This window comes from Talpa occidentalis, unplaced genomic scaffold (genome assembly GCF_014898055.3).
Source record: "Talpa occidentalis isolate TD23 unplaced genomic scaffold, MPIMG_talOcc4v2.1 talOcc4.7, whole genome shotgun sequence".
Classification (NCBI taxonomy): Eukaryota; Metazoa; Chordata; class Mammalia; order Eulipotyphla; family Talpidae; genus Talpa; species Talpa occidentalis.
Genome location: NW_023605083.1, coordinates 71,053,553 through 71,074,829, shown reverse-complemented (window position 1 = coordinate 71,074,829; position 21,277 = coordinate 71,053,553). Strand labels below are relative to the sequence as shown.

The 21,277-nt window shown below is 51.5% G+C and overlaps 4 protein-coding genes across 5 annotated transcripts; 2 read left to right on the top strand and 2 right to left on the bottom strand.

Moving 5' to 3' along the window:
* The first annotated feature begins 576 nt into the window (after positions 1-576).
* Positions 577-1,779, top strand: MSMP (microseminoprotein, prostate associated). The gene is made up of 3 exons (XM_037495018.1): positions 577-863; positions 1,050-1,158; positions 1,514-1,779. The coding sequence occupies exons 1-3, from the start codon at positions 734-736 to the stop codon at positions 1,692-1,694; spliced, it is 420 nt and encodes a 139-aa protein (XP_037350915.1). The 5' UTR covers positions 577-733; the 3' UTR covers positions 1,695-1,779.
* RGP1 (RGP1 homolog, RAB6A GEF complex partner 1) lies at positions 1,705-5,437 on the bottom strand. Of its 2 annotated transcripts, XM_037495015.2 has the most exons (9): positions 5,355-5,437; positions 4,879-5,013; positions 4,378-4,514; positions 4,032-4,115; positions 3,778-3,927; positions 3,355-3,501; positions 3,013-3,140; positions 2,627-2,816; positions 1,705-2,136 (listed from the first exon to the last, which is right to left on the bottom strand). In XM_037495015.2, the coding sequence occupies exons 2-9, from the start codon at positions 4,992-4,994 to the stop codon at positions 1,913-1,915; spliced, it is 1,176 nt and encodes a 391-aa protein (XP_037350912.1). In that variant the 5' UTR covers positions 4,995-5,013; positions 5,355-5,437; the 3' UTR covers positions 1,705-1,912. The 2 variants fall into 2 exon arrangements, with proteins under 2 accessions (XP_037350912.1, XP_054545800.1); XM_054689825.1 differs by lacking the exons at positions 3,355-3,501; positions 5,355-5,437.
* Positions 4,914-16,983, top strand: GBA2 (glucosylceramidase beta 2). Its single transcript, XM_037495012.2, has 18 exons — positions 4,914-5,045; positions 5,848-6,410; positions 9,580-9,671; positions 9,961-10,076; positions 12,367-12,585; positions 12,883-13,122; positions 13,323-13,425; positions 13,577-13,730; positions 13,820-13,945; positions 14,159-14,331; positions 14,545-14,649; positions 14,763-14,870; positions 14,974-15,125; positions 15,246-15,352; positions 15,489-15,631; positions 15,707-15,822; positions 15,914-16,105; positions 16,391-16,983. The coding sequence occupies exons 2-18, from the start codon at positions 6,076-6,078 to the stop codon at positions 16,667-16,669; spliced, it is 2,760 nt and encodes a 919-aa protein (XP_037350909.1). The 5' UTR covers positions 4,914-5,045; positions 5,848-6,075; the 3' UTR covers positions 16,670-16,983.
* CREB3 (cAMP responsive element binding protein 3) lies at positions 16,742-21,118 on the bottom strand. The gene is made up of 10 exons (XM_037495013.2): positions 21,010-21,118; positions 20,795-20,932; positions 20,565-20,697; positions 20,425-20,492; positions 19,679-19,843; positions 18,566-18,672; positions 18,381-18,449; positions 17,672-17,756; positions 17,493-17,577; positions 16,742-17,415 (listed from the first exon to the last, which is right to left on the bottom strand). The coding sequence occupies exons 2-10, from the start codon at positions 20,930-20,932 to the stop codon at positions 17,060-17,062; spliced, it is 1,206 nt and encodes a 401-aa protein (XP_037350910.1). The 5' UTR covers positions 21,010-21,118; the 3' UTR covers positions 16,742-17,059.
* Positions 21,119-21,277: the final 159 nt, after the last annotated feature.

Here is a 21,277-nt window from a genome sequence, read left to right as displayed (position 1 = left end):
AAGGACAGTTCATCTCCAGGATCCTTGTGGAAGTCACTCGCCCATCTCTGAGGGGCAGCCACATCTCCAGTCTCCAGGATAATTCAGGAAGACACCACTCTAGGTTCTGAGAGCAACATTCTCTACTCCAGGTGCCTGTTAGGTCTCCTGGAGCCTCTGGCCGTCGCACCCTCCTGCAGCTCCTCGGTTTGGCTAGGGCACAGGATTAGCCGTCCCCAGGAAATGCCTCCCTCCGGTCCAGGCAGGGATCCCAGCACACACACCCCTGGAGTGTGTATGGGTTGGGGGTGGAAGAGATGGAATGCTTCCTTCTCTCCAGGTCAGGGAAGAAATCTGGGGACCACCTGGGGGCCCTCATCCCTCCCACCTCTTTGCTGGGCAAATGCCCAGTCCAGTGCCCCTTCCTCGGCCACCTCCTTCCTGCTAGCTATGCTGGGGCATGAATCAGCTCTCACAGCTTGTTAAAGCTAGACCTCTTGTTTTCATGCCCTCACCTCAGGAAACACAGTTACAGCTTTTCCAGCTCTACTCAGCAGGGGGCCAGGGTCCTCACTTTATAAACATTCCCAAGCCTGTGAAAGCAGAGGGCAGGGAGATGGTGTGAGACAGGAGCCCAGGGGAGAAACACAGAAACTGAGAGACTCAAGGAGAGAAATAAAGAAAAGCCAAAGAGACAAGATCAAAGTAGCCTAAAGAGAAGCCAACAAGGGTCCACGAGGGCTGTGCTGCAGGGATGGCCCTAGGAATGCCCTGGGCTGGACAGGTTAAGGGGACCCTGGGAGGCTGGGGGATGGTCTGCTTGGTGATATCTCTGTTCCTCCAGTACCCAGGAGTTCACAGCAAGTGCTACTTCCAAGCTCAAGGTAAAGGCGGGTGAGACCTAGGACAGGACAAGGACAATGGGAGTTGGGAGGAAGTGGGCTGAGAGAGGATGTGGTGTCAGAAGACCCAGGCTTCTTCCAGCTTGGAAATAATGGGGCTGTCTGGCAGAAGGGGTTCTGTCAGCCACCACCACTCCCCGCACACTAACATCTCCTGTTCTTCCCTAGCCCCCTGCCACCATGATGGGAAGTATTACACCCTGGGTGAGTCTTGGCTCCGCAAGGACTGTTTCCACTGCACCTGTCTGCATCCTGTCGGTGTGGGCTGCTGTGACACGTGAGTGACCCAGGATGACCAGATAGAATGGTTCTGGCATGAGTGACCAAGGCATGGCCAGGGAATGACTAGATTATTGTGTGAGCATGAACAGAAGAGCAATATGAGGCTGAAGGTACCAACACGAGTGTGAGAGGTTTCAGGCTAGAGTGAGGGGTAAAGGAATGGGTGTGGAGGGAAAATATTCCTGCTACGAAACAGAAAAAAAATCACCATCAGTGGTAGATGAGAGCTTAGGTAGGGGGGTGACAGGAGATCTAGAGGAAGGTATGAGAGGAATGCTGGAGAGAGGGAAGTGGGGCAGGGACAAAAGAGGCCTTTATACTGACTGCTTCCCCACCTTCTGGTTTCCCAGATCCCAACATCCCATCGACTTTCCAGCTGAGTGTGAGGTTCGGCAGGAGGCAGGAACCTGCCAGTTCTCCCTGGTGCAAAAATCCGACCCTCGGCTTCCCTGCAAAGGAGGTGGACCTGACCCAGAGTGGGGTTCAGCAAATACCCCTGTTCCTGGGGCTCCTGTTCCCCACTCCAGCTAAACCTTTCTGCTGACTGCCCACTGCTGCTGCCACTTCCAGGGAAACCACTAAGCAGCTGCCAATTTATTCAGAATAAATAAATTAATGCTCCAGCTGAAAGCCTGTCTCTTTCTCATTGTCCATGCCACTGAACCCCAGGTAGGAAAAGTGGGCCCTACTAGAGTCCAGGTGCCGAGATTTTAGTATCCTGAAGAAAGTAGTGCCAGGGTGGGCCAGTTTCAGATGGTTATGGTGCTGGTGCTAGGGCCTGGAGCTGCATACGAGGCCAGGGTAGGGCTCGTAGGCAGCACCTTGATGGGGAGGTCCCAACTGAAGGTGTCTACAGGCACTTGTTCAGGTCCCGTCCAGGTGACTGGCTCAGGCTGTTCCACGGGCGGCAGGAGCACCAAACCTGGTTCTCGAGATGTGACAAATTCAAAATGTAGTCGCCACTTCAGTGAAACTATGGTAGAAAAAGATAAAGTCAGAGACATCAGAATTAAAGAAAAAAAGTCAGGAACAAGACAAGGTTAGCAAATGGCAAAAAAACCTATATTCAGGAAGAGGGAGAGAAATCACAGCAGGGAGCTAGGATCAGTGGTCTCTCTGAAGAAATCTATTGTGTTAACCAGAAACTTGACAATATGGTTAGTGGTATCATGCACCTAATAACCTAAGTGTGGAACAATCAAGGCTTTAGTTGTTTGAATTAAATGTTCTGGGGAATCAGATTCCAATAGATTCCCAGGAGGTAGGGGTAGGGAAAGAGAGCTGCAAAGCTGTTAAGAGTTTAGGGGTCAGAGGATTTAGGATAAGGCCAGATGTTGAAAGTCTGAGAAAAGGGGGGCCTGGGTACGTCTGAAAGTGTGCGGGAAACGGGATCCACTACACTCACCTAAGCCCAGTATTTTACCCTGCTCCTACCCACTTTCCAATAATGCTCAGGGTCTCACCAACAGCAGTGCAGAAGCCTGGGGTGGAGCTGAGAGGGATGGGGAGGGAGAAGCTGGTTCTGGTTGTATGCAGGCAGGACTCCTGGTGCCGGGCGTGAGTCACATGGGACACGGAGGGAGCACCTCCTGCCCCTCGGCGTCGCTGGTACTCAGGCTGCACACGCTCCTCAGTCTGCAGGCTTACTGAAAACTGGGAGCAAGAAGAGAAATGTGTGCTAGCAGGCAGTGATAAGCGAGAGGGCAGCCCAACCTCAAGTTGTTTCACCCAAGGGATGCTGAGTAACCCCACTGTCTACTTCGTCATATCACCCCTCTTTATGCAAGCCATTTCCCTCCTTCCAACCTAGCCCTTCAGGCCAGTGCCTCAGAGCCTCTCTTCCTCTCACCTGCAAACAAGCTACAGTTCCTTCCCCTAAGTTTAAGGTCCCCACCACGTCCTCGCCGAGTCTGTATACAGATTTGAAGATGCCAAATGTCCCAACTTTTCCTCGGCCATCACTGATGTTGTATAGATCTGGGGGACAACGGAAGAGTGTTAAGCCTGAAGTCCACACTAGGGAATGTCTAGAACTAAGATCCAGAAGCCCAAAGGTGGGACTTTTCTTTCTAATCTGAGGTGAGATAGTGAATCCTCAGAAATATGTGGCAGTTAGGAAAACCCATAGGGGACAAGAATACTGCGGGGGCGGGAGGGAGTAAGAGGAAGGTAGTTAAGAAAGGATTCTCACGGAGGCTGCGGCAGGATGTGGCAGCCATGAGGCGCTCCCCAGCCAGCTCGGCTAGCCATGAATCCTTCTTCCCACCTTCATCCTCCTCCAAGAAAGGACTGGATGGGGCTATAGCCTCATCCTGGGGAAACCGGACGTCTTGAAGGCCTAGAGGGAGAATGAGTGGAAAAGTAGTGCTGGGAGGAAACAAAGAGTAGGGGTTTAAGGTTTTAAGCCTTCAACCTGAGAAGGCTATAAGAAAGGGGAGCCACAAGCCGATATAATACATCTCAACCTATTTTCCAGAACCTTCCCTTTCCCAAATCCCTCGCATGGTCACTAAGAACAGGAAGCTTCCCTCCAGCCCCTCTCACAAGCTGTCTCATGATGACATCTGCTTTGGTGAGACTTCTTGAGCCCTCCCCTCCAGGAGCCCATACTTACCAGTCAGCACCAGAACCCTCAGGGGCACCCTGAGTAAAGTGATGGGTGAGTTGACACGCTGGCAGCCGATGGTCAGTTTGTAGACATACTTGACTGACTGACCCCGAAAAGAGGGTGGTCCCTCAATGGGCAGCACTTCGCTGTAGGAGTCTGGTTGGGAAGTAACAGTCAGGGTGGCTGAAGGCTGGAGGGCAGAGAAGTCCTTCCAGGAGCCATCCGTACAAGGCAATTCAGGGATGCAGGGAGTCACTCACATGATTTGGACTCTCCAGGGTCTAGCCTCAGGTCACAGAATAGGATCTTTGGCGGTGTGGACAGGATACACTGACCCCTCTCACCTAAAAAAGGATAACTGCAATTTAACGACCCTGTTGTCCAGCACTGGATGAGGCTAGCACAACAGGTAGGGACAGTAAGAACTGCCAATAAAGGGCAACCCAAAACAATCTACCCCTCTTTTCTGCTTGCAAGACAGCAACAATCTCATACTCCCAAAGAGATAATTACATATCCCCACATTCCCAAAGTAACAGGGACTATAAAGACCCACCAGACCAACTTAACAACTTCACCCTTAGGTGACAATGCCCCATCTCTAACCTCGGTGTGGTAGAAAGACAGTCTGGCTCTCAGGCTGGACATCAGGCTGACTGGAGTCAGGGGGAGGCAGTGCTACTCGACTCTCACTGGCATGGAACTGGCAATGAATTTGGGCACTGGCCCAGGCCAGAGCCTCACTATGGGAGGAGGAAAAGGAGGCATCAGAGGGAGTTCCTGACCTCACAAACGCTCTCTCAAACTCCCTACTGCACTGTCTCAAACCAGCACAATTGAGGTTGCTGTTCTGCGGATCAGGGAATGAAGAACCCTAAAGAGAAACCATTATACAAAAGAAGTATGTCTCCGGGAGAAAAGGGAATGGGGAAGGACAAAGGGAAAGAAGAGCGGAGGGTTATATCAACCACATCTTCTGTTACCTGACCCTTTCCTACAACCAGAGCACAATGGTGATGGTGTAGCTTACAGGACAACCTGAGCTCTGGCTTAGCACTATAGAGACCAGGCTTCTAGAAGGACCACTTTCAGCACCAGCATTCCCACCTGGATGCAGAAGTGGCAGTGGGGGGCAGGGGATTGGTGACTGTCACCACACACTCCAGTGCCTCCCCAGCCAGAAACACAGGACCCCGACTCAGCTCAGCCACCACTTCAATCATGGCTGCTCCCGAATAAAACCTAGAAGAAAACAAGGGGGGCGGGGGTCAGAGGTCAGTACCAGGGCAGGGAAGGGGGTCTGAGATGAGCCTGAGGTTGAGGAAGGAGAGCAGCGGCCTGTGCCAAGGAGTCTAAAGGAAAACGCCCGGATTTAGGGTGTGGGCAGGGGGATGGAAGTTGACTCGGTTCGGCTTAGGCGGAAGGCAACGCTCTGGGTCCCAGACACCGCCCCAGCTCACCGCAGCCCGCGCCCGCCCCGGCCCTCTCAGCGCCGCAGGCCCTCCCGCCCCGCGCGCCGGGCCGGCCTCCGCCCCCTCCCCTCGAGGGTCCACGTCCCAGCCCGAGGCCGTGGCCGCCGTCACCTGGAGCCCCAAGCCCGGGCACCTCGCGGGGGGACGGGGAGCCTCGGGCCCGAGACCCTCCCCGGCCGCCCCTCCCGGACAGGGCCTGGCGCGAGGCGGCGCCGACCGCGGATCCGGCCCGGCAGAGGCGGGACTTCCCCGGCCTTCCGCCCCGCGCCGGCTCCCAGCCCTTCCGGCCGGAAGCGCCGGCGGGTCGGACCGGAAAGGCCCCGCCGCCCGGGCCCGCCGCCCGGTCACCTTCCCGCGGGTCCCGGGAGCTGCCACCTGGGCGGGGCGCGGCCTGGACACCGGCCGGCGGGGGCCGGCGCCCAGCTCTGGGGGCGTCGGGTGCCACGGCCCGGGGGCGCGGCCGCCCGAGCTCCGGGGCTGGCCCCGTGGGCGGTGCCTGGGGGGCTGGCCCGGGGCTCCTCCCCTCTCCGCCGGCCCCGGCCTTCGGCCCCGCGAGCTAATCACCGCCGCCCAATGACGCGGAGGCCCGACCCTTCCCGCCCAGGACCCAAAGAGAAGACCGAGGGGGAGCCGGAGGCGGCTTCATTGCGGCCGCTGACACCGCCGCAGCGGGAGTGGCTCCTCCGCCCCACGGGGACGGCTCAGCTCGGCTTTCCCCCGCGCCGGGCCCTCCGGGACTTCACTTAGCGAGCGCCGCGTTGGCGCTTGGCTGGCGAGACCTCACCGAAAGACCGGGACCCGGGGCCATCGAGGTCGTGGGGATCCAGGGAACATGGGGACAAGAGTCCCAGCCTCAGAACAGATGAGCTGTGCCAAAGGGGATCCACAGGTTTATTGCCCTGAAGATACCGGAGGCACGGAAGCTGTGCAGATCTCAGACTTCGAGAGCCTGAAGGACAATCAACCCCCAAATGAACTGGGCTGCTGCAATCCTGAGGGCTCTGGGCAGCTGATGGCTTCCTATGAGGGTAAAGCCAAGGGCTACCAGGTGCCTCCCTTTGGCTGGCGCATCTGCCTGGCTCACGAATTTGCAGAGAAAAGGAAACCCTTTCATGCCAACAATGTCTCTCTGAGCTACGCGATAAAGCATCTGGGCATGGGCTTCAGGTGAGTAGTTCCATTGCTTAGAGTATTTTAGGCTTCACTTTATTCCAGCACAAGACCCAGCAAGGTGGGAAAGGGTGAGAAAGCAGGTGGGTGCCTAGTCCCAGTCAAGACTCCACTAATCTATTCTAAGCCCATGGTTTTGGAGGGTAGACCAAGTCACATCTTTTTGTAACCCCTTTCCTCCTACTAACTTGCCTTTTGATTAAAGAAGAACTTGTGGGCCTAAGGTCAGCCTTTTCCATTTAGGGTCCCTCTCAAATACTTCCTTCCAAAGACTGCTCTTTGGGGTTAGCTATACTTTGTGGTAAGGCAAAAAAGGATAGAGGGGCTGCTGTGGTACTGACACAATGTTGTTCTATTCGGGAGAGGGAGGTTCTCAACCCAGTCCCCACCCCCAGCAGTTGGAGTATTCTCTACCCATCAGGGGCACCACCTCACAGTTCCAATGCCCATTAGCTCTTCCTAAGCTTTAGCCCCAAATGTGTGAGGAGGACTTGCCTGCTCTCAACCCTGAAGAGAGGGCGATAAGAAGTGTTGTTCATTCTATTCTGGGATAGATGGCTCCTGATAATATATTTTAAAAAATAAAAATAAAAAGACCTCTGCCCAGAGAGACACTGCCAAAGGTGTCCCTAGTCTTCCAAACCTGCCCAGGTCCCTCCTTTCTCCCACCCCAGTGGTTACATACACCCCCCAGAGCTTATCCTAGGCTGTGGAACTCTAAATCCCTCCAGATCACCATTGAGTTCAAAGACAGTGATGAAGAGCCAAGATCTATTAGCAGGAGCAGGTGGATGTGAGGATTGAAAGCATCACCCTGAGGTCATCCTGAGTCAATCCACACTATAAACACAGAGCTGAGGAGGGTGGCTTAAAGGTTGGGAAACCCAACCGTGATACCTCTAATGTAGGAGAGCCTTCCCTTCCCCAATCAGTGCTGTGGAGCTGGGTGGGAAGGACATTTACCTACCCCCATGCCTCACTGGAGCAACTGGGGAATCTGGTTCCTTTGCTAGTTTTTGTGAGTGGCTTATTCCCAAGGAGAAACATCTCTCCAGACTGCTTCCAAACTGACCCAGCCCAGCTTTGATTCCTAAGGCATTTGGGTGAAAATAGGATCTACGGTTAGAGCACTGAGAGAAGCATGGGGTGCATGTGGTGGGAACACTGAGGGCAAAAACAGGTGGGCATCCTAGCCCCTCAATCCCCAAGTATGAGCTGAGTCATTATAGAGACCTGAAGTTGTGTTTTTGGTTCCCTGGACCTTGGTTCCCCATACCAGGATAAGGTGGGGGTCACTGACACAGGGTTTTGGAATGGGATTAATTCCTCCTTTGAGGAGAAACTAGGGATGAGACGAGAAAGAATTCTGAATTCTTAGGTTGGGGCTAAAATTCTGGGGAAGGCCAGATAGGTTAGGGAAGGCCCACTGCTACATTAAGGGAGAGAAAGGTAAACCCTAAGGGGGAGCTGAGCTGAGGGGAACTCTGATTAGGAGCTCAGCAAGCGTTCTCTTGGACAGAATGTGGTAAGCACTCAATTTTGATTGTTCTCTTCCAGCCAGAGTTCATTCACTCAATAAATATTTGTCCAGCTCTTGTTCTATGTGAGATACTCCTTTGTTCTGCCTATCTTCATATGGTGCATTTCTCTTCTCTCCCTGCCCTAACCACACCTTAACCCCCCAACCCCCACACCAATCCTTTCTGGCCTCTAGTTTCAAAGTCCAGTTTCCCCTAAGCTGGCAGAAAGAATCTTCTGCCTTTCTACATCTCATCCTTTGTCTTCCCTTCCTCTCCCTCCACCCCCGGAATGGAGCCTTCCTATTCTTTAATAACATTCCTCCTCCTCTTGCTCCTGTTCGAGTAAGTCTCTCTTATGCCCCATTGTTTGTACATTTGTAAATTCAACAATTACTGTCTGCAGACCATGTACCCTGTCCTGTACTTGAAGCTCTGGGTAATATTCAACTAATCTTTGTCATTGTCGCTTTTTCTAAGGAACTTAAAACTATGTCAGACTCACTTGAGGAATAATGAAATAACAAGTGTCTGATTAGGAGTTGAGATAGTGTATGTGCTAGTAACGACTGTACCTGACAGATAGGCCACTTTGTGGCTTTCATATCTAAATCATGTCATTTGCTCTTTGAACCATCCCCATAGGTGGGTAGAGCAGAAAGTATTCCACTTTGAGATAAGGAGCCTGAAATTCAAAGGGGTTACTTACCCAATGACACGATTCCAAGAAGTATCTTGAATAATGGTTATAAAATGACTGGGTGGAGAGGAGAGTGGAATTGGGAGAGACTAGCAGAGCCAGGATCACTTTTTGAGGATCCACCCCAAGTGGGGATTTGTAGAAAGTAAGAATTGAAGATAGGCTGGGACTGCTATCGTGCCTTAAATCCCAGAGTCATTTGCCTATTAAACACAGAGCTGTGTGATAAGACCTGGAAAATATTGGGATTTTTAGGAAACTTTACGGAATATTATGACAGAGCACAATCACAAAGCTTATAGTTTAAATGCTAAACTTAAAAAAAAAAATCTTAAAAGAAAATGTCCCAAAATATAAATATTGGTTGTCTGTGGGTGGGATTTTTTTCCCTTCCCACCTGGTATATTCTCCAAATTTTCACCTTTCATATTCAAGAAAATCATTTTGAAAAGAAAAGTTATTCCAGAAGCTTACGCCTATTTGTGGAGGAGTGGGGAGTGAGAGGGGGCTGCAGGTCAGGAAACCATAACTGGCATTTTCAACATGGCACACAAAAGTTCCTGAGGTAAACTGAAGCTGTAGTAGTGGGGCTGGAGAGGTGAGGAAAGATCAAAAAGGAGAAACAAAGACAATCCCCACTGCAAGCTGGGATGATTAGTGACTAGGAAGATGAAGGAACCTTGAACTGTAGAGAAGTCAAGAGAAAAGAGGTTTAGAAGCCAAGGTGAGTGGGCCTTATGACATTTAATGGGACACTGCCAAAGGTGTCCCTAGTCTTCCAGAGCCTGCCCAGGTCCCACCCTTCCCTCATTCATTGGGCTCAAGATCTGCTAGTTATTTCTGTCATTCATTGGGATGTCCTGGTGGTGTGTCCAGAGAGAGGCCCGTGACTGCAGCCTGGGAGGCCAGCCCTCCTCCCCGTGCACTCACACTGCCACTTGCTCCTCAGGTACTTGCGGTGGTGGTACCAGAAAACCCAGGTGGAGAAGAAGACACCTTTCATTGACCTCCTCAATTGTGTACCCCTGAGACAGATCTACGGTGAGCCTCACCCCAGCTCCACCCTGCCCGCAGCTACTGCAGAGCTAGGCAAAGAGGCTGCCAGCTTATGCAAGTTCCCACCCCTTAGGTGTTTTGTTTTTTTTTTCCAGTCTATTGAGCTACAGTTGACATATAGTACTGTATAAGTTCAAGGTGCTCATATACCTGGAACATGTTGATTTGATATCCTTAGGGTCTTTAGAGGAAGTTATCCTTATAATCTAGAAAATGAGAAATGGATGTTTTTCCTCTCCCTGTGCCCTGCTAACCATCCTGATTTTCTCTCTAGGTTGTCCCTTGGGTGGCATTGGAGGAGGCACTATCACCCGTGGCTGGAGAGGCGAGTTCTGTCGTTGGCAGCTTAACCCTGGAATGTACCAGCACAGGACAGTCATCGCTGACCAAGTAAGAACCAAGAGGTAGAAGAGAGATCCAGGACATATCTCCCCTGACCAAGAAGGGGCGTGGCTGTGTGGGATGTGGCAGTTAGATATGTCTGGGATTCAGTCCAGTCAGTGCTTTCGGGATACTTTCCAGGTGCCTAGCCCTGTGCTAAGATGCACAGTAGGAATGAGACACACAGTACACATTCCTCGAAAGAATAAGCAGCCCTGGCATCCCTGTGCTCCTCTAGTAAATGCTTCCTGCCTACTTCACTGCCCCAGCTCCACAAGCTGAGCCAGTGCCCAACCTCTGAGATTGCAGCATATTCCCAGATCACTTAACCTAGTTGAAAAAGTATTAGGTAGGACCAGAAAGGAAAATAAAACCAAGTGTCTACAAATGCATAGGGAAAATGATGTGTAGAGCACCTACTATTCACCTTGATTTGCCAACTTTTTGCCAAAGGTCATCTTCTCTGCCCATCATTCTCCAGGAGGCCTCTCTGGCTGAGGATCTGGGAAATGCAAATCTCAAGCCGCCTTCCCTTTTCTGAAGCGTCACTTTTTCCCCCTCTGTGTTCCTTCATCACACGTGGGTCTTCAGTTGCCAGAGGCTTGAGGTCTACTTTTTATCATCTTTCTGGTGACCTACCATGTTGCACAGTCCACCAAGTTTGTATTTCCTGTCTGTGGGATGCCTCCAGCTTTCAGCTCATCTTCAAAGGAGAAATAACTAGCAGACCTTGAGCCCAATGAATGACCGTGCCCTTCCCAGTTCAGGTTTACCAGCCCTGCCCAATGTTCCACGCTTCCTCTCTGGCTCATCCCTCAGGTATCCTGAAGGGAATGCCTTCCAGAATCGTGACTCTACAGTTAAAGTACTTATTGCATGCTTAACATGTGCTGGGCTTTTTATATAATATATAATATTTAAGACAATCCTATATTTATGCCTATTCAACAGGTGAGGTAACTAAGATCCAGAGAAGTATAACATGCCCAAAGTCACCTGGTTGACAAATGGAAGCTTGGGGATTCAGAACCAGTTCTCTGTAGTTAAGAACCCATGGTCCTACCATTATCTACTTCCAACAACAGAAAAATTTATTTTATATATACATTAAAAATATCAGGCATAGGGCCTCCCTGGTGGCACAAGGGGTTAAGTCTCAGCGCTATCAAGCTATCATCAGCCACTGCAACATGAGTTCAATCCTCAGCCAAGAAGCTAACCCACATGCTGCAGCAGACCTTTCCTGTCTCATCCACACCTCCCCTCAGTGGTGTTATTTCAATAGATCTGCCTGTTGACTGCTCCACGCTCTGGTGACTCCTCTTACCCCCTACACCTCTGGCCTACACCCCAGTTCTTTTATGAATAAATAAATAAATCTTTAAAAAAATATATCAGACATAGTTTGAAACAGAGCAAGAGCTATTAATCCCTCATATCCCCTGCCATCCAGAAGTTTGAATTTTTATTAGGGAAATAGGACTTTGAGAAAATGGAGTCTCTGATGTGTGAGATCACAGCAGTGCCAAAATGAGAGGGACGAATAGTATACTGAGGAACAGGGACACAGTGGCAGACTTTGCCCATTCTCCCCATACACATACCAACTTTGCTGGATTCTGGTGTGGAATTGTAGGTGGAGAGGAGCACCTCAGTAAACTACAGAAGATCCCTGCCTTTAAGAACCCAGAGCAGTCAGGGAGTCAGAATGTAAATAAATACACTGTAACATGCTAGAAGAGAGGGGTAGGGCACACCCAGGAGGACTTGCTGTGTGAGGAGATGGCATTTAACTGAGGTCTTGAAGGATGAGGGGTTTCACCACCTGAAAAAATGAGCATGAGTAAAGGCGTAAAGGAGGAAATGTACTGTGCTGAAGGAACATGAGTATTTGATATGACCAGAAATTGGTGCTTGAATAGGCAGTGTCTGATGGGCAGGGAGAGGCCAAGTAGAAGAGTTTAGATTTTAGCCTGAGGGCCATGGGGAGTCACTAGAACATTATAAAAACATAGATTAAATATGCAGATCACTCTGATCCCCAGTTGAGAAAAGGCAGAGCATCAAAGCAGAGATGGTGAGGGTCTGGGTTAGGGTTCTTAGGACCACAGCAGAGAGACGGGACAGGAAGCCTAGGAGATTGATGGAGGAGGCAAGACTGGGTCACTCACTGAGCCTGAGGGATGAGCAAGGCTGGTGCAGTGGCAACCACTTCAGGCTCTAGAAGGGGAGGAGCTACGTTGAAGGGAGATATATTTGAGGCTACTCCATTCCAGCCTAACTGCCCTTCTTGGTTTAGTTCACAGTATGCTTGCGTCGGAAAGGGCAGACTGTGTACCAGCAAGTCCTGTCTGTGGAGCGCCCGAGTGTACTGCGCAGCTGGAACTGGGGCCTGTGTGGGTACTTTGCATTCTACCATGCCCTCTATCCTCGAGCCTGGACTGTCTATCAGCTTCCTGGACAGAATGTCACCCTTACCTGCCGCCAGATCACACCCATCTTACCCCACGACTACCAGGTGAGTCCTATTTCCTCCATTGCCCTATTTCCTCCATTGCCCTCCCTTCCCCAGGATCTGCTTCTGGGAATTCCATGATCTGTGAAAGAGAGCAGGTTGGAGCCATGAACATCATACTGGTTTTCCAGGACCACCCCCAGACTGCCTTGTGTCTCCTGGTAGACAGCTTGCCTGGGAATGTGGGGAGTGACAAGTGGAAGACAAGAACACATAATGGGGAATATTTGAGTCAAGTCCTCAATGTCCAGGACGGATCCCCGGGAGTGGGGCCATCTGAGTCTGATCTCTTGCTCCCAGGACAGCAGCTTGCCGGTAGGAGTCTTTGTGTGGGATGTGGAAAATGAAGGAGATGAAGCCCTGGATGTGTCCATCATGTTTTCCATGAGGAATGGACTAGGAGGTGAAGATGATGCCCCAGGGGGCTTGTGGAATGAGCCCTTCTGTCTGGATCGTGATGGGGAGACAGTAAAGGGGCTGCTGCTGCATCATCGAACCCTTCCGAACCCTTACACAATGGCTGTAGCTGCACGATGCACGGTATGAAGGAGCCTACCTTGTACCTTAGCCTCCGAGCTCCTGCCCTGGCCCTGCAACCTACCCCTCCCCACCATAGTCTCTTCATCTGTTCAGCTTCTGTGCCCCATGCTCACCACTGCCCTTCAACCTCCTGAGCTGGTGGGCAAGGAAGCCGGTGTGCTTGAGGCGCTTCCCTCACAGAGCCTTTGGCCCCTTAACAGGCAGAAACAACAGTAACCCACATTACAGCCTTTGACCCTGACGGCACTGGGCAGCAGGTGTGGCAAGATCTCCTTCAGGATGGACAGCTGGACTCCCCCGCTGGTGATAGGGGTTCTGGCAAGGAGGTGGTGGGGAGAGAGGTTTCTGTCTGGGGAGCAGGGGTGGATGGCGTGGTAACGAACAGGTCTTACACCCCCGTTAGAGGTCCGAGGCTGGGGGGAGCCTGTGCTGATGGCTCTTGTGCTTCTCTCAGGCCCAGGCACCCCCTCCCAGAAGGGAATCGGCACCGCCGGGGCTGTGTGTGTCTCAGGCAAGCTGCCGCCTCGGGGCCAGTGCCGGCTGGAGTTCTCACTGGCTTGGGACATGCCCAAGATCACTTTCGGAGCGAAGGGCCAGGACCACTACAGGTGAGGGGACGGGAAGTACGGGGGTCTGAGGGGCTAGGGTTCTGAAGTAGAACCCTCGTACTTACCCCTCCCCTTTCTTTCCTCTCCAGACGGTACACAAGGTTCTTTGGCCAAGATGGTAATGCAGCACCTGCCCTTAGCCACTACGCCCTGTGCAGATATGCAGACTGGGAAGAAAAGATCTCGGCTTGGCAGAGCCCAATATTGGATGACAGGTGCCAGGGGTTCCATCTCTTGCCACCCTCATAGGCACTCACACTCTGGTTGGGACTCCTCATTCACTCTCTACCCACCAATCAGCAGTTGGGCTGGGGTTCACTTGGTGCCTCCACTCTGCTAACACCCCACCCCTCCCACCCACCCCCACAATCCTTCTTCTCCTGGAAGGTCTGCACTCTTTCGAGCATTCCCTCCTCTGGACTCCCCAGGTCCTTGCCCGCCTGGTACAAATCTGCACTGTTCAATGAATTATATTTTTTGGCTGATGGAGGCACAGTATGGCTGGAAGTTCCTGAGGACTCTGTACCGGAGGAGTTGGGGGACAGCATGTGTCAGCTCCGTCCCATCCTATGGGAATACGGTCGATTTGGCTACCTTGAAGGTAGGGGCTGCTGGGGGGCCAGGGTTTGTTCCCTACCACAAGGCAGGCCGATGGGTTCTGCCTGCCTCAGGGTACTGGTTGTGAAGAGGTGATAAGTGGTGTGTGTGGAGGGGTGACAGTGCCCCACCGCCAATGGCTGAGGACAAGCTAGGGGCGGGGGATGGTGAAGGAGAAGCAGGAATTCTGGCAACAGCATGTCTCTTATTCCTCCAGGTCAGGAATACCGCATGTACAACACATACGATGTCCACTTTTATGCTTCCTTCGCCCTCATCATGCTCTGGCCCAAACTCGAGCTCAGCCTGCAGTATGACATGGGTGAGAGTCCTTTTTGTACCCCTTCTGCCCTCTTAGCTCTCCATACTCCTGAACCTTTGTGGGGCCTCACAACCCTCTATGCTCCCCTCCCATTTGTATGCCTGTTTCCCCAGCTCTGGCAACTCTCGGGGAGGACCTGACACAGCGACGGTACCTGATGAGTGGGGTAACAGCACCTGTAAAAAGGAGGAATGTCATCCCCCACGATATTGGGGACCCAGGTAAAAATTTCCTCCACCACAAGGTCAGTCACCCTCCCTTAACTTGTGCACCCTCATCTCCACCCACTGATGCAAATGAACCAGGTTTCCTCCCCTCCCACAGATGACGAGCCATGGCTCCGCGTCAATGCATATCTAATTCATGATACTGCTGACTGGAAGGACCTGAACCTGAAGTTTGTGCTACAGGTTTATAGGGACTACTATCTGACTGGTGACCGGGGCTTCCTGAGGGACATGTGGCCTGTTTGTCTGGTAAGGAATATATGTGCAGTGGCCTGTGCACCAGGGGCAGGACTGGTGTTTGGGGAGAGCCCGGCTGGCTATTGTTCTCTCCTTAGTATCTAGGTCTTCAGTGTCTTGGTCCCTCTCTAGGCCGTGATGGAGTCTGAAATGAAGTTTGACAAGGACCAAGATGGACTCATTGAGAATGGAGGCTATGCAGATCAGACCTATGATGGATGGGTCACCACAGGCCCCAGGTTGGGGGGTAGGGACTTTCAGGGGGCCTGAGGTGGGGAGCTGGGCACCAAGGGACTGTGGGCTCGTGATTCACTGCCTATCATGTTCCCCGGGAGTAGCTGCCAATCTGACCCCCAAACCCATATCCCTGATTAGTGCTTACTGTGGAGGATTATGGCTGGCAGCTGTGGCTGTGATGGTCCAGATGGCTGCTCTGTGTGAGGCACAAGACATCCACGATAAGTTTTCTTCCATCCTCAGCCGGGGCCAAGAAGCCTATGAGAGACTGCTGTGGAATGGTGAGTTGGGGATCCTAAGAAGTCCTAAGGCAGCGGGGATGCAAGGAGTCTCACTTTGCCCTTTCTCCACTCCAGGTCGCTATTACAACTATGATTGCAGCTCTCAGCCTCAGTCCTGTAGCATCATGTCTGACCAGTGTGCTGGCCAATGGTTCCTGAGGGCCTGTGGCCTAGGAGAAGGAGACACTGAGGTGAGAGAGACTAGAAGCCAGAGGGTAGGTTTTTCCACTGGAGGTGGGAAGCAAGTGAGAGAGACCATGTTTCTGCCTTTTGCCACTTTAGGTATTTCCTACTCCACATGTGGTCCGTGCTCTCCAAACTATCTTTGAGCTCAATGTTCAGGCCTTTGCAGGAGGGACCATGGGGGCTGTGAATGGGATGCAGCCCCATGGCGTCCCAGATAGATCCAGTATCCAGTCTGATGAAGTCTGGGTGGGCGTGGTCTACGGTCTGGCTGCCACCATGATCCAGGAGGTAATGCTCCTTTCCCCATTTCTCCACTGTACCTTAGCCCAACAGACTTCCTCAGCCACTTTGTACAGCCCTACCCCATGTCATGTAATCCACCCAGAAATCCTCCCCACTTCCCTTGGCATGCATTCCATCTTCTGCCTTCAGGCTTCTGCCTGTGGGGTCAAGTTTATCTTCCCCACCAGCTGGGAGTTCCCTGTGGTCAGAGACCCTAATTGTCTCCATCTGTCCAACTAAAGTGGCTATTCAGGGGCTGCCAAGTAATCTGACTGTCATCTCTTCTTATAGGGCCTGACTTGGGAGGGTTTCCAGACAGCCGAAGGCTGCTACCGTACCGTGTGGGAGCGCCTGGGCCTGGCCTTCCAGACTCCTGAGGCATATTGCCAGAAGCAGGTGTTCCGCTCACTGGCCTACATGCGACCACTGAGCATCTGGGCCATGCAGCTGGCCCTGCAGCAGCAGCAGCAGAAAAAAGCCTCCAGGCCAATAGCCAAGCAGGGCACAGGACTAAGCACTGAGCTTAAATTTGGACCAAAGGAAGCTATAGCAAACCTGAGCCCAAAGTGAGCCCTCTGAACTGTGGGAAGGAGGTGCCAGCAGCCCAGCCTCCCACCTGGATGTCCCTCCTTACTCACCCCACCACCCACCCCTGCCAGTCTCCTGCAACCCTGAGCCACCAAGACAATCACACACCTTCCCTTCTCCCCTTTCTCCCCACAATCACCCCAGTAAAGAGGGGATGAGGGTGACCAAGGCTTCAGAATCACTTATTTATTTCCTCCTCCCTTCCCCTCACTGCATGCAATGTTCAAGCTCAGTTGATTCCTCCAGGCCCATTCATGGGGTGATAGATGGGTACAAATGAAAGAGCCAGAAAGCCAGTAAGCATAGTGTATGTGAGCCCTTAGGCTTCATGACAGGGCACAGGAGCTGAGGCTAGCCGTCTCCCACTCCTTTTTAGATGGATGCAGATTGAGAGCTCCAAGCATTTGCTAAGGTCCCCCATATACTGATGTTGAGCATGAGTATTTGCCCTGCAAGATGGCAGGTATGGGGCTCTCCTCTTGTGAGATTTGCATGCAGGAGCAGGATGGGGCCTGGGTAGAGGGACTTTGAGAAGGGATCAGGGGAAGGCAACTTCAGGGAAAGCTCTGCATCACAAGCCTGAGACATGTTGTAGAGCAGGCAGCAAGAGTTGCCAGGAGCTGGGAGCACATGGTCTGGGCTATCTTTTGGTGTCTTTGACTGCAGGGCAGGCAGCTCCAGTTGGTGAGGGTCCTCACTGGGGAGGGCATGAAGCCTGCGGGACAACACTGTGGAGACAAAGACTTCAGGGGCAGGCCAGGCTTCTGCCCTCAACCAACCTTGGTGGTATCCTCAGGCCTCTCACCTCTATGTTCAGCTGGCAGGCTCCCCCTTGTGTCAGAGGAGTACATAGCAGGCACAAAAAGGAGACAGAAGGAGAACAGTAGGACCTGAAACACAGGAAAAAGGAGATGAAGAAGAGCTCTGGATTACACCCCTGCCCCTGCCACCTGAGAAAACCTATTCTTCCATCACCATCCTCACCAGAACACAGGTGCTGCTGCTGGTGGTTTTGTTTGATACCTGAATCACCATGGCCTGGAGTCTCCTCAGCTGATCCAAAAGGGACCTAGAGGAAGAGAGGAAACAGTGAGCAGCCCCTGGCCTGGCACCCTGAGATACAATGAAACCCTCCCCCATCTGTGCACTGGATTCTCTTTTTGTCATATTTTTGCAAAAGACTTCTCTGTGGACAAAATGCCTGAAGTTTCTCATTAAAACAGACACACACCTCTCTCCCTGGCTAGACTTAAACTTCTTTCTAAATACCTTCAATAATTCTACACTGAGCATCTATGCACAAAATCCTCACCAGATGTTCAGTGTTCAGAGCCAGTCCTCTCTGGCTCAGCTCCCCATGTTAGGGCTCCAGTCAGGCTGGACCCTGCTGTGTTCTCTCTACCTAGAATGTTCCTCCCCATTCTACCCCAGGAATTCTATCTTATATCAAATGCTATCTGCCCATGAAGTCTGTCTTCTTTCTCTCTCTTGGTATTTAACTTATCCTTAGTTACTTGTGAATTTATTCCTCATTACTGTGAGCTTCTTGAAATTAGAAGCCCAGAAAAAGCCAAGCACCAGATACTGCATGTGGAAACTGCCAAGGTAGAAATCAAGTGTGCAGCAGATGAATCATTTGAGACCACATTAAATAGAAGGGATTAGAAGGGACTCATGTTGGGGAGTTGCTTACAAATTCTGTTCCTCCAGAAGATGTACTTTGTTCTGTAGCTCCAGATTCTGGGCTGTGTATTTCAAGACCCTAGGGAAATAATGGGGATATGGGGGCACAGATTGTATTCATCCTATTCATCCTTGAAAAACACTTCCCATAACTTCTGGGTTTCCCTCACCCCCAAGTCCCTTCCTCTTTAATACCTGCTCTCTAAACCCCCCACATACACCTTCTTCTTCCTTCGGCTCTCTTGAGCAGATTTTTTGTTTCGAATCTTCCTCCGCACACGTTTTAGAATTTGTTCTTCCATCTGAGAGAAGACAGGAAAACACAGAGGAACAATGAACCGGAGAGGGAAAGCAACTGAATTCAATCTTCTTCCCAATGCAGGAATCACTTCTACATCCAATAGGCACTTGGCTTCTGTCTGAATGCGGCCAAGCACCAGGTGTTAATGTCCTCACAAGTCAGTCAACTTTTTTTTCATCTTCCTTATCCTGAGCCAACATCTGCCTCTGTAATTTCTTTCCTTTGGACTTAGTACCTAATTTACTCTCTGGGGCCATCGATAACAAATGGTCTTGAGTTATTTTAAGGCACTTGACATTTCTTCAGACTTAAAAAAAACTGGGCAAAAATTTTAACTCATGATCTTATCTCTTCAAAACGAACTGCATCCTCTTATTGTCAAAGATCCATGGTCAGAGCGGGAGACTAAGATACAATCTGGCCAACAGAAAGGAGAGCAAGGTTGCTAGAGGCAACCCTGCTACAGCCTCCAAACCCCATTCACTTTCTTGGTAGCCATAGCACACTGCTGACTCATCTCATACTTTAAGCAATTAAAATGCTCTTAACCTTTCTACCATTGGACATTGACTTCATCACAATATCAAAATACTGAGCTCATGAAGCTACTACTCCTGGCTTGAAACTTAAAGTTCACAATTTTACATTATTACATTGGTTCAGGCTGCATGGACTCTAAAAATTCTGCCATGCAGCACAAGGTGGAGTACACATGATGCCAATGAAATATAAGAATCAGGGCCCCTCACTTGCACAGTCAATACTAATGTAGCACTGATAATTAAGAATTCTTTTTTCTTAAAGAGAACACCAAAATTTGTATAAGTCCCACAAAACCAGAATCCACCCATGCATCTAGCACATTACACGCACTAATTTCCTGTTAGCAAAAAATCTGCTAAATTTTCTCACCTGGATACTTGATTTCAAGTTAGTGATATAAATGTAACATAATTAGCATACTTAGGATTTAACACCGTCCCTTGCTCCACCAATGGGAATCTTACTTTAGTGAGAGGAAGTATCCCAGGCAGGGTAAGCCCCTCCTTCTCCAAGAGCCTCTTCTCCTCATCTGTCAGCATCAGCCTAGCAATCGGGGGTTCCGGGAAAGTGGGATAAGGGCAGCTGAGTTGGGAGGGGATGTCAGACAGGAATGATGAATCCTGCTCCATCTATCAAAAAAATTCAAAAACACTAATTCAAAAGGAAACTTGTCCCCCCAAGTTTATTGCTCCACTATTTACTGTAACTAAACTATGGAAACAACAACCTAAGTGCTCCAGGACGGATGAGTGGATTAACAGATGAGCCTGATCACTCAGTGATCAAAAAAGATAAACTCATGTCATTTGCAGCAACATGCAAACGCTAAGTGAAATAAGTCAGAAGGAGAAATACCAGATGGTGTCACTAATATGTGGAATATAAAGTAACTAAATTAATTGTCAAAGACAAGCTGAAAAACTAACCCTTGGAGAGCTGGCTACAGAACTGAGACACCAAGGGTGGAGGGGGTGGGGGAAGGGAAAGAACAGGAGGGAAGGGAGGAAGGCTTAAAGGTCCGCGATGGTGGAGTATGGGCGGTGGGGTATGGGTGAGCGGCTGTAACAGGAATAACGGTGGTGGATGCGCTATGGTGATGATACCTGATTAAGCATACACCAATGTCACCTCAGTTAAAAATAAATAAATAAATAATAAATCCTGCTTCCATCCAAGCAATGCAGCAATAATCCTCCCGTAAGTCGAATACCTGTTCTGCCGATTCCTCCATCTGCAGTGGATTCATTTGGACCCCCTCTTTTCTATAGCTTCTGCAATCTGCAAAAGGGGAAGCATGAGTTAACAAAGTCCATGAGTCGTCTCCCCAAGCTACATTTATTCCAGACTCACCTAGATCTATGGATATATGGTCCTGCGGGAGGGAGTAGGTGTGATCATGGCCGACCAAACAGGGGTCGGAGAGGGATGCTTGCGGATTCAGCAGGGAGCTTAGGAAATCCTCTACATCCCAATCGTTGTCTACCTGCACGGGTTTAAATTAACAGACCTTGATCTATCACCTCTCCTGGCCTCAAGGACGCCCGGGTCCCGCGCCTCCCGGACTTGGCGCCCCCACCCACATCGGAAAGCGGCAGCTCCCAGTGCTCTGGAGCCTCCGGGGACTCGCCGGGCACCGCCCCCAAGTCTCCGCTTTCCTGTAGCAGGAAGTCCAGCAGGTCCGGGCGATCTCGGTCCAACGCCAGCTCCATCGGGGGCATCTACGGAAGGAGGGGCAGAAACACAGGTGTTCCCCCCGCCGCCGGTGCCAACCCCCCGCCCGGAGCCCTGCACCCACCGGCTGTCCGTCCACCTCTCCGCTAGAGCCTCTCCAGCCGGGCTTGGCGTGGCGGCGGCCGACGCCCCCGGCCCAGCCCTCCCCCCGGGTCCGCTGGCCCCGGCTTCCAACACAGCAGAAGTGACGCGTCCGGGCGGCGGCGCTCGGGGCCTGGCGTCCCCGCGGGAGTTGCCCGGAAGCCGCGCCACGTCCCGAGATGCAGCGCCCGGGGGCGGGGCTCTGCGCCGCTGCTCCGCCTTCGCCTGAACCCGAAAAGGAAGGGTTACCA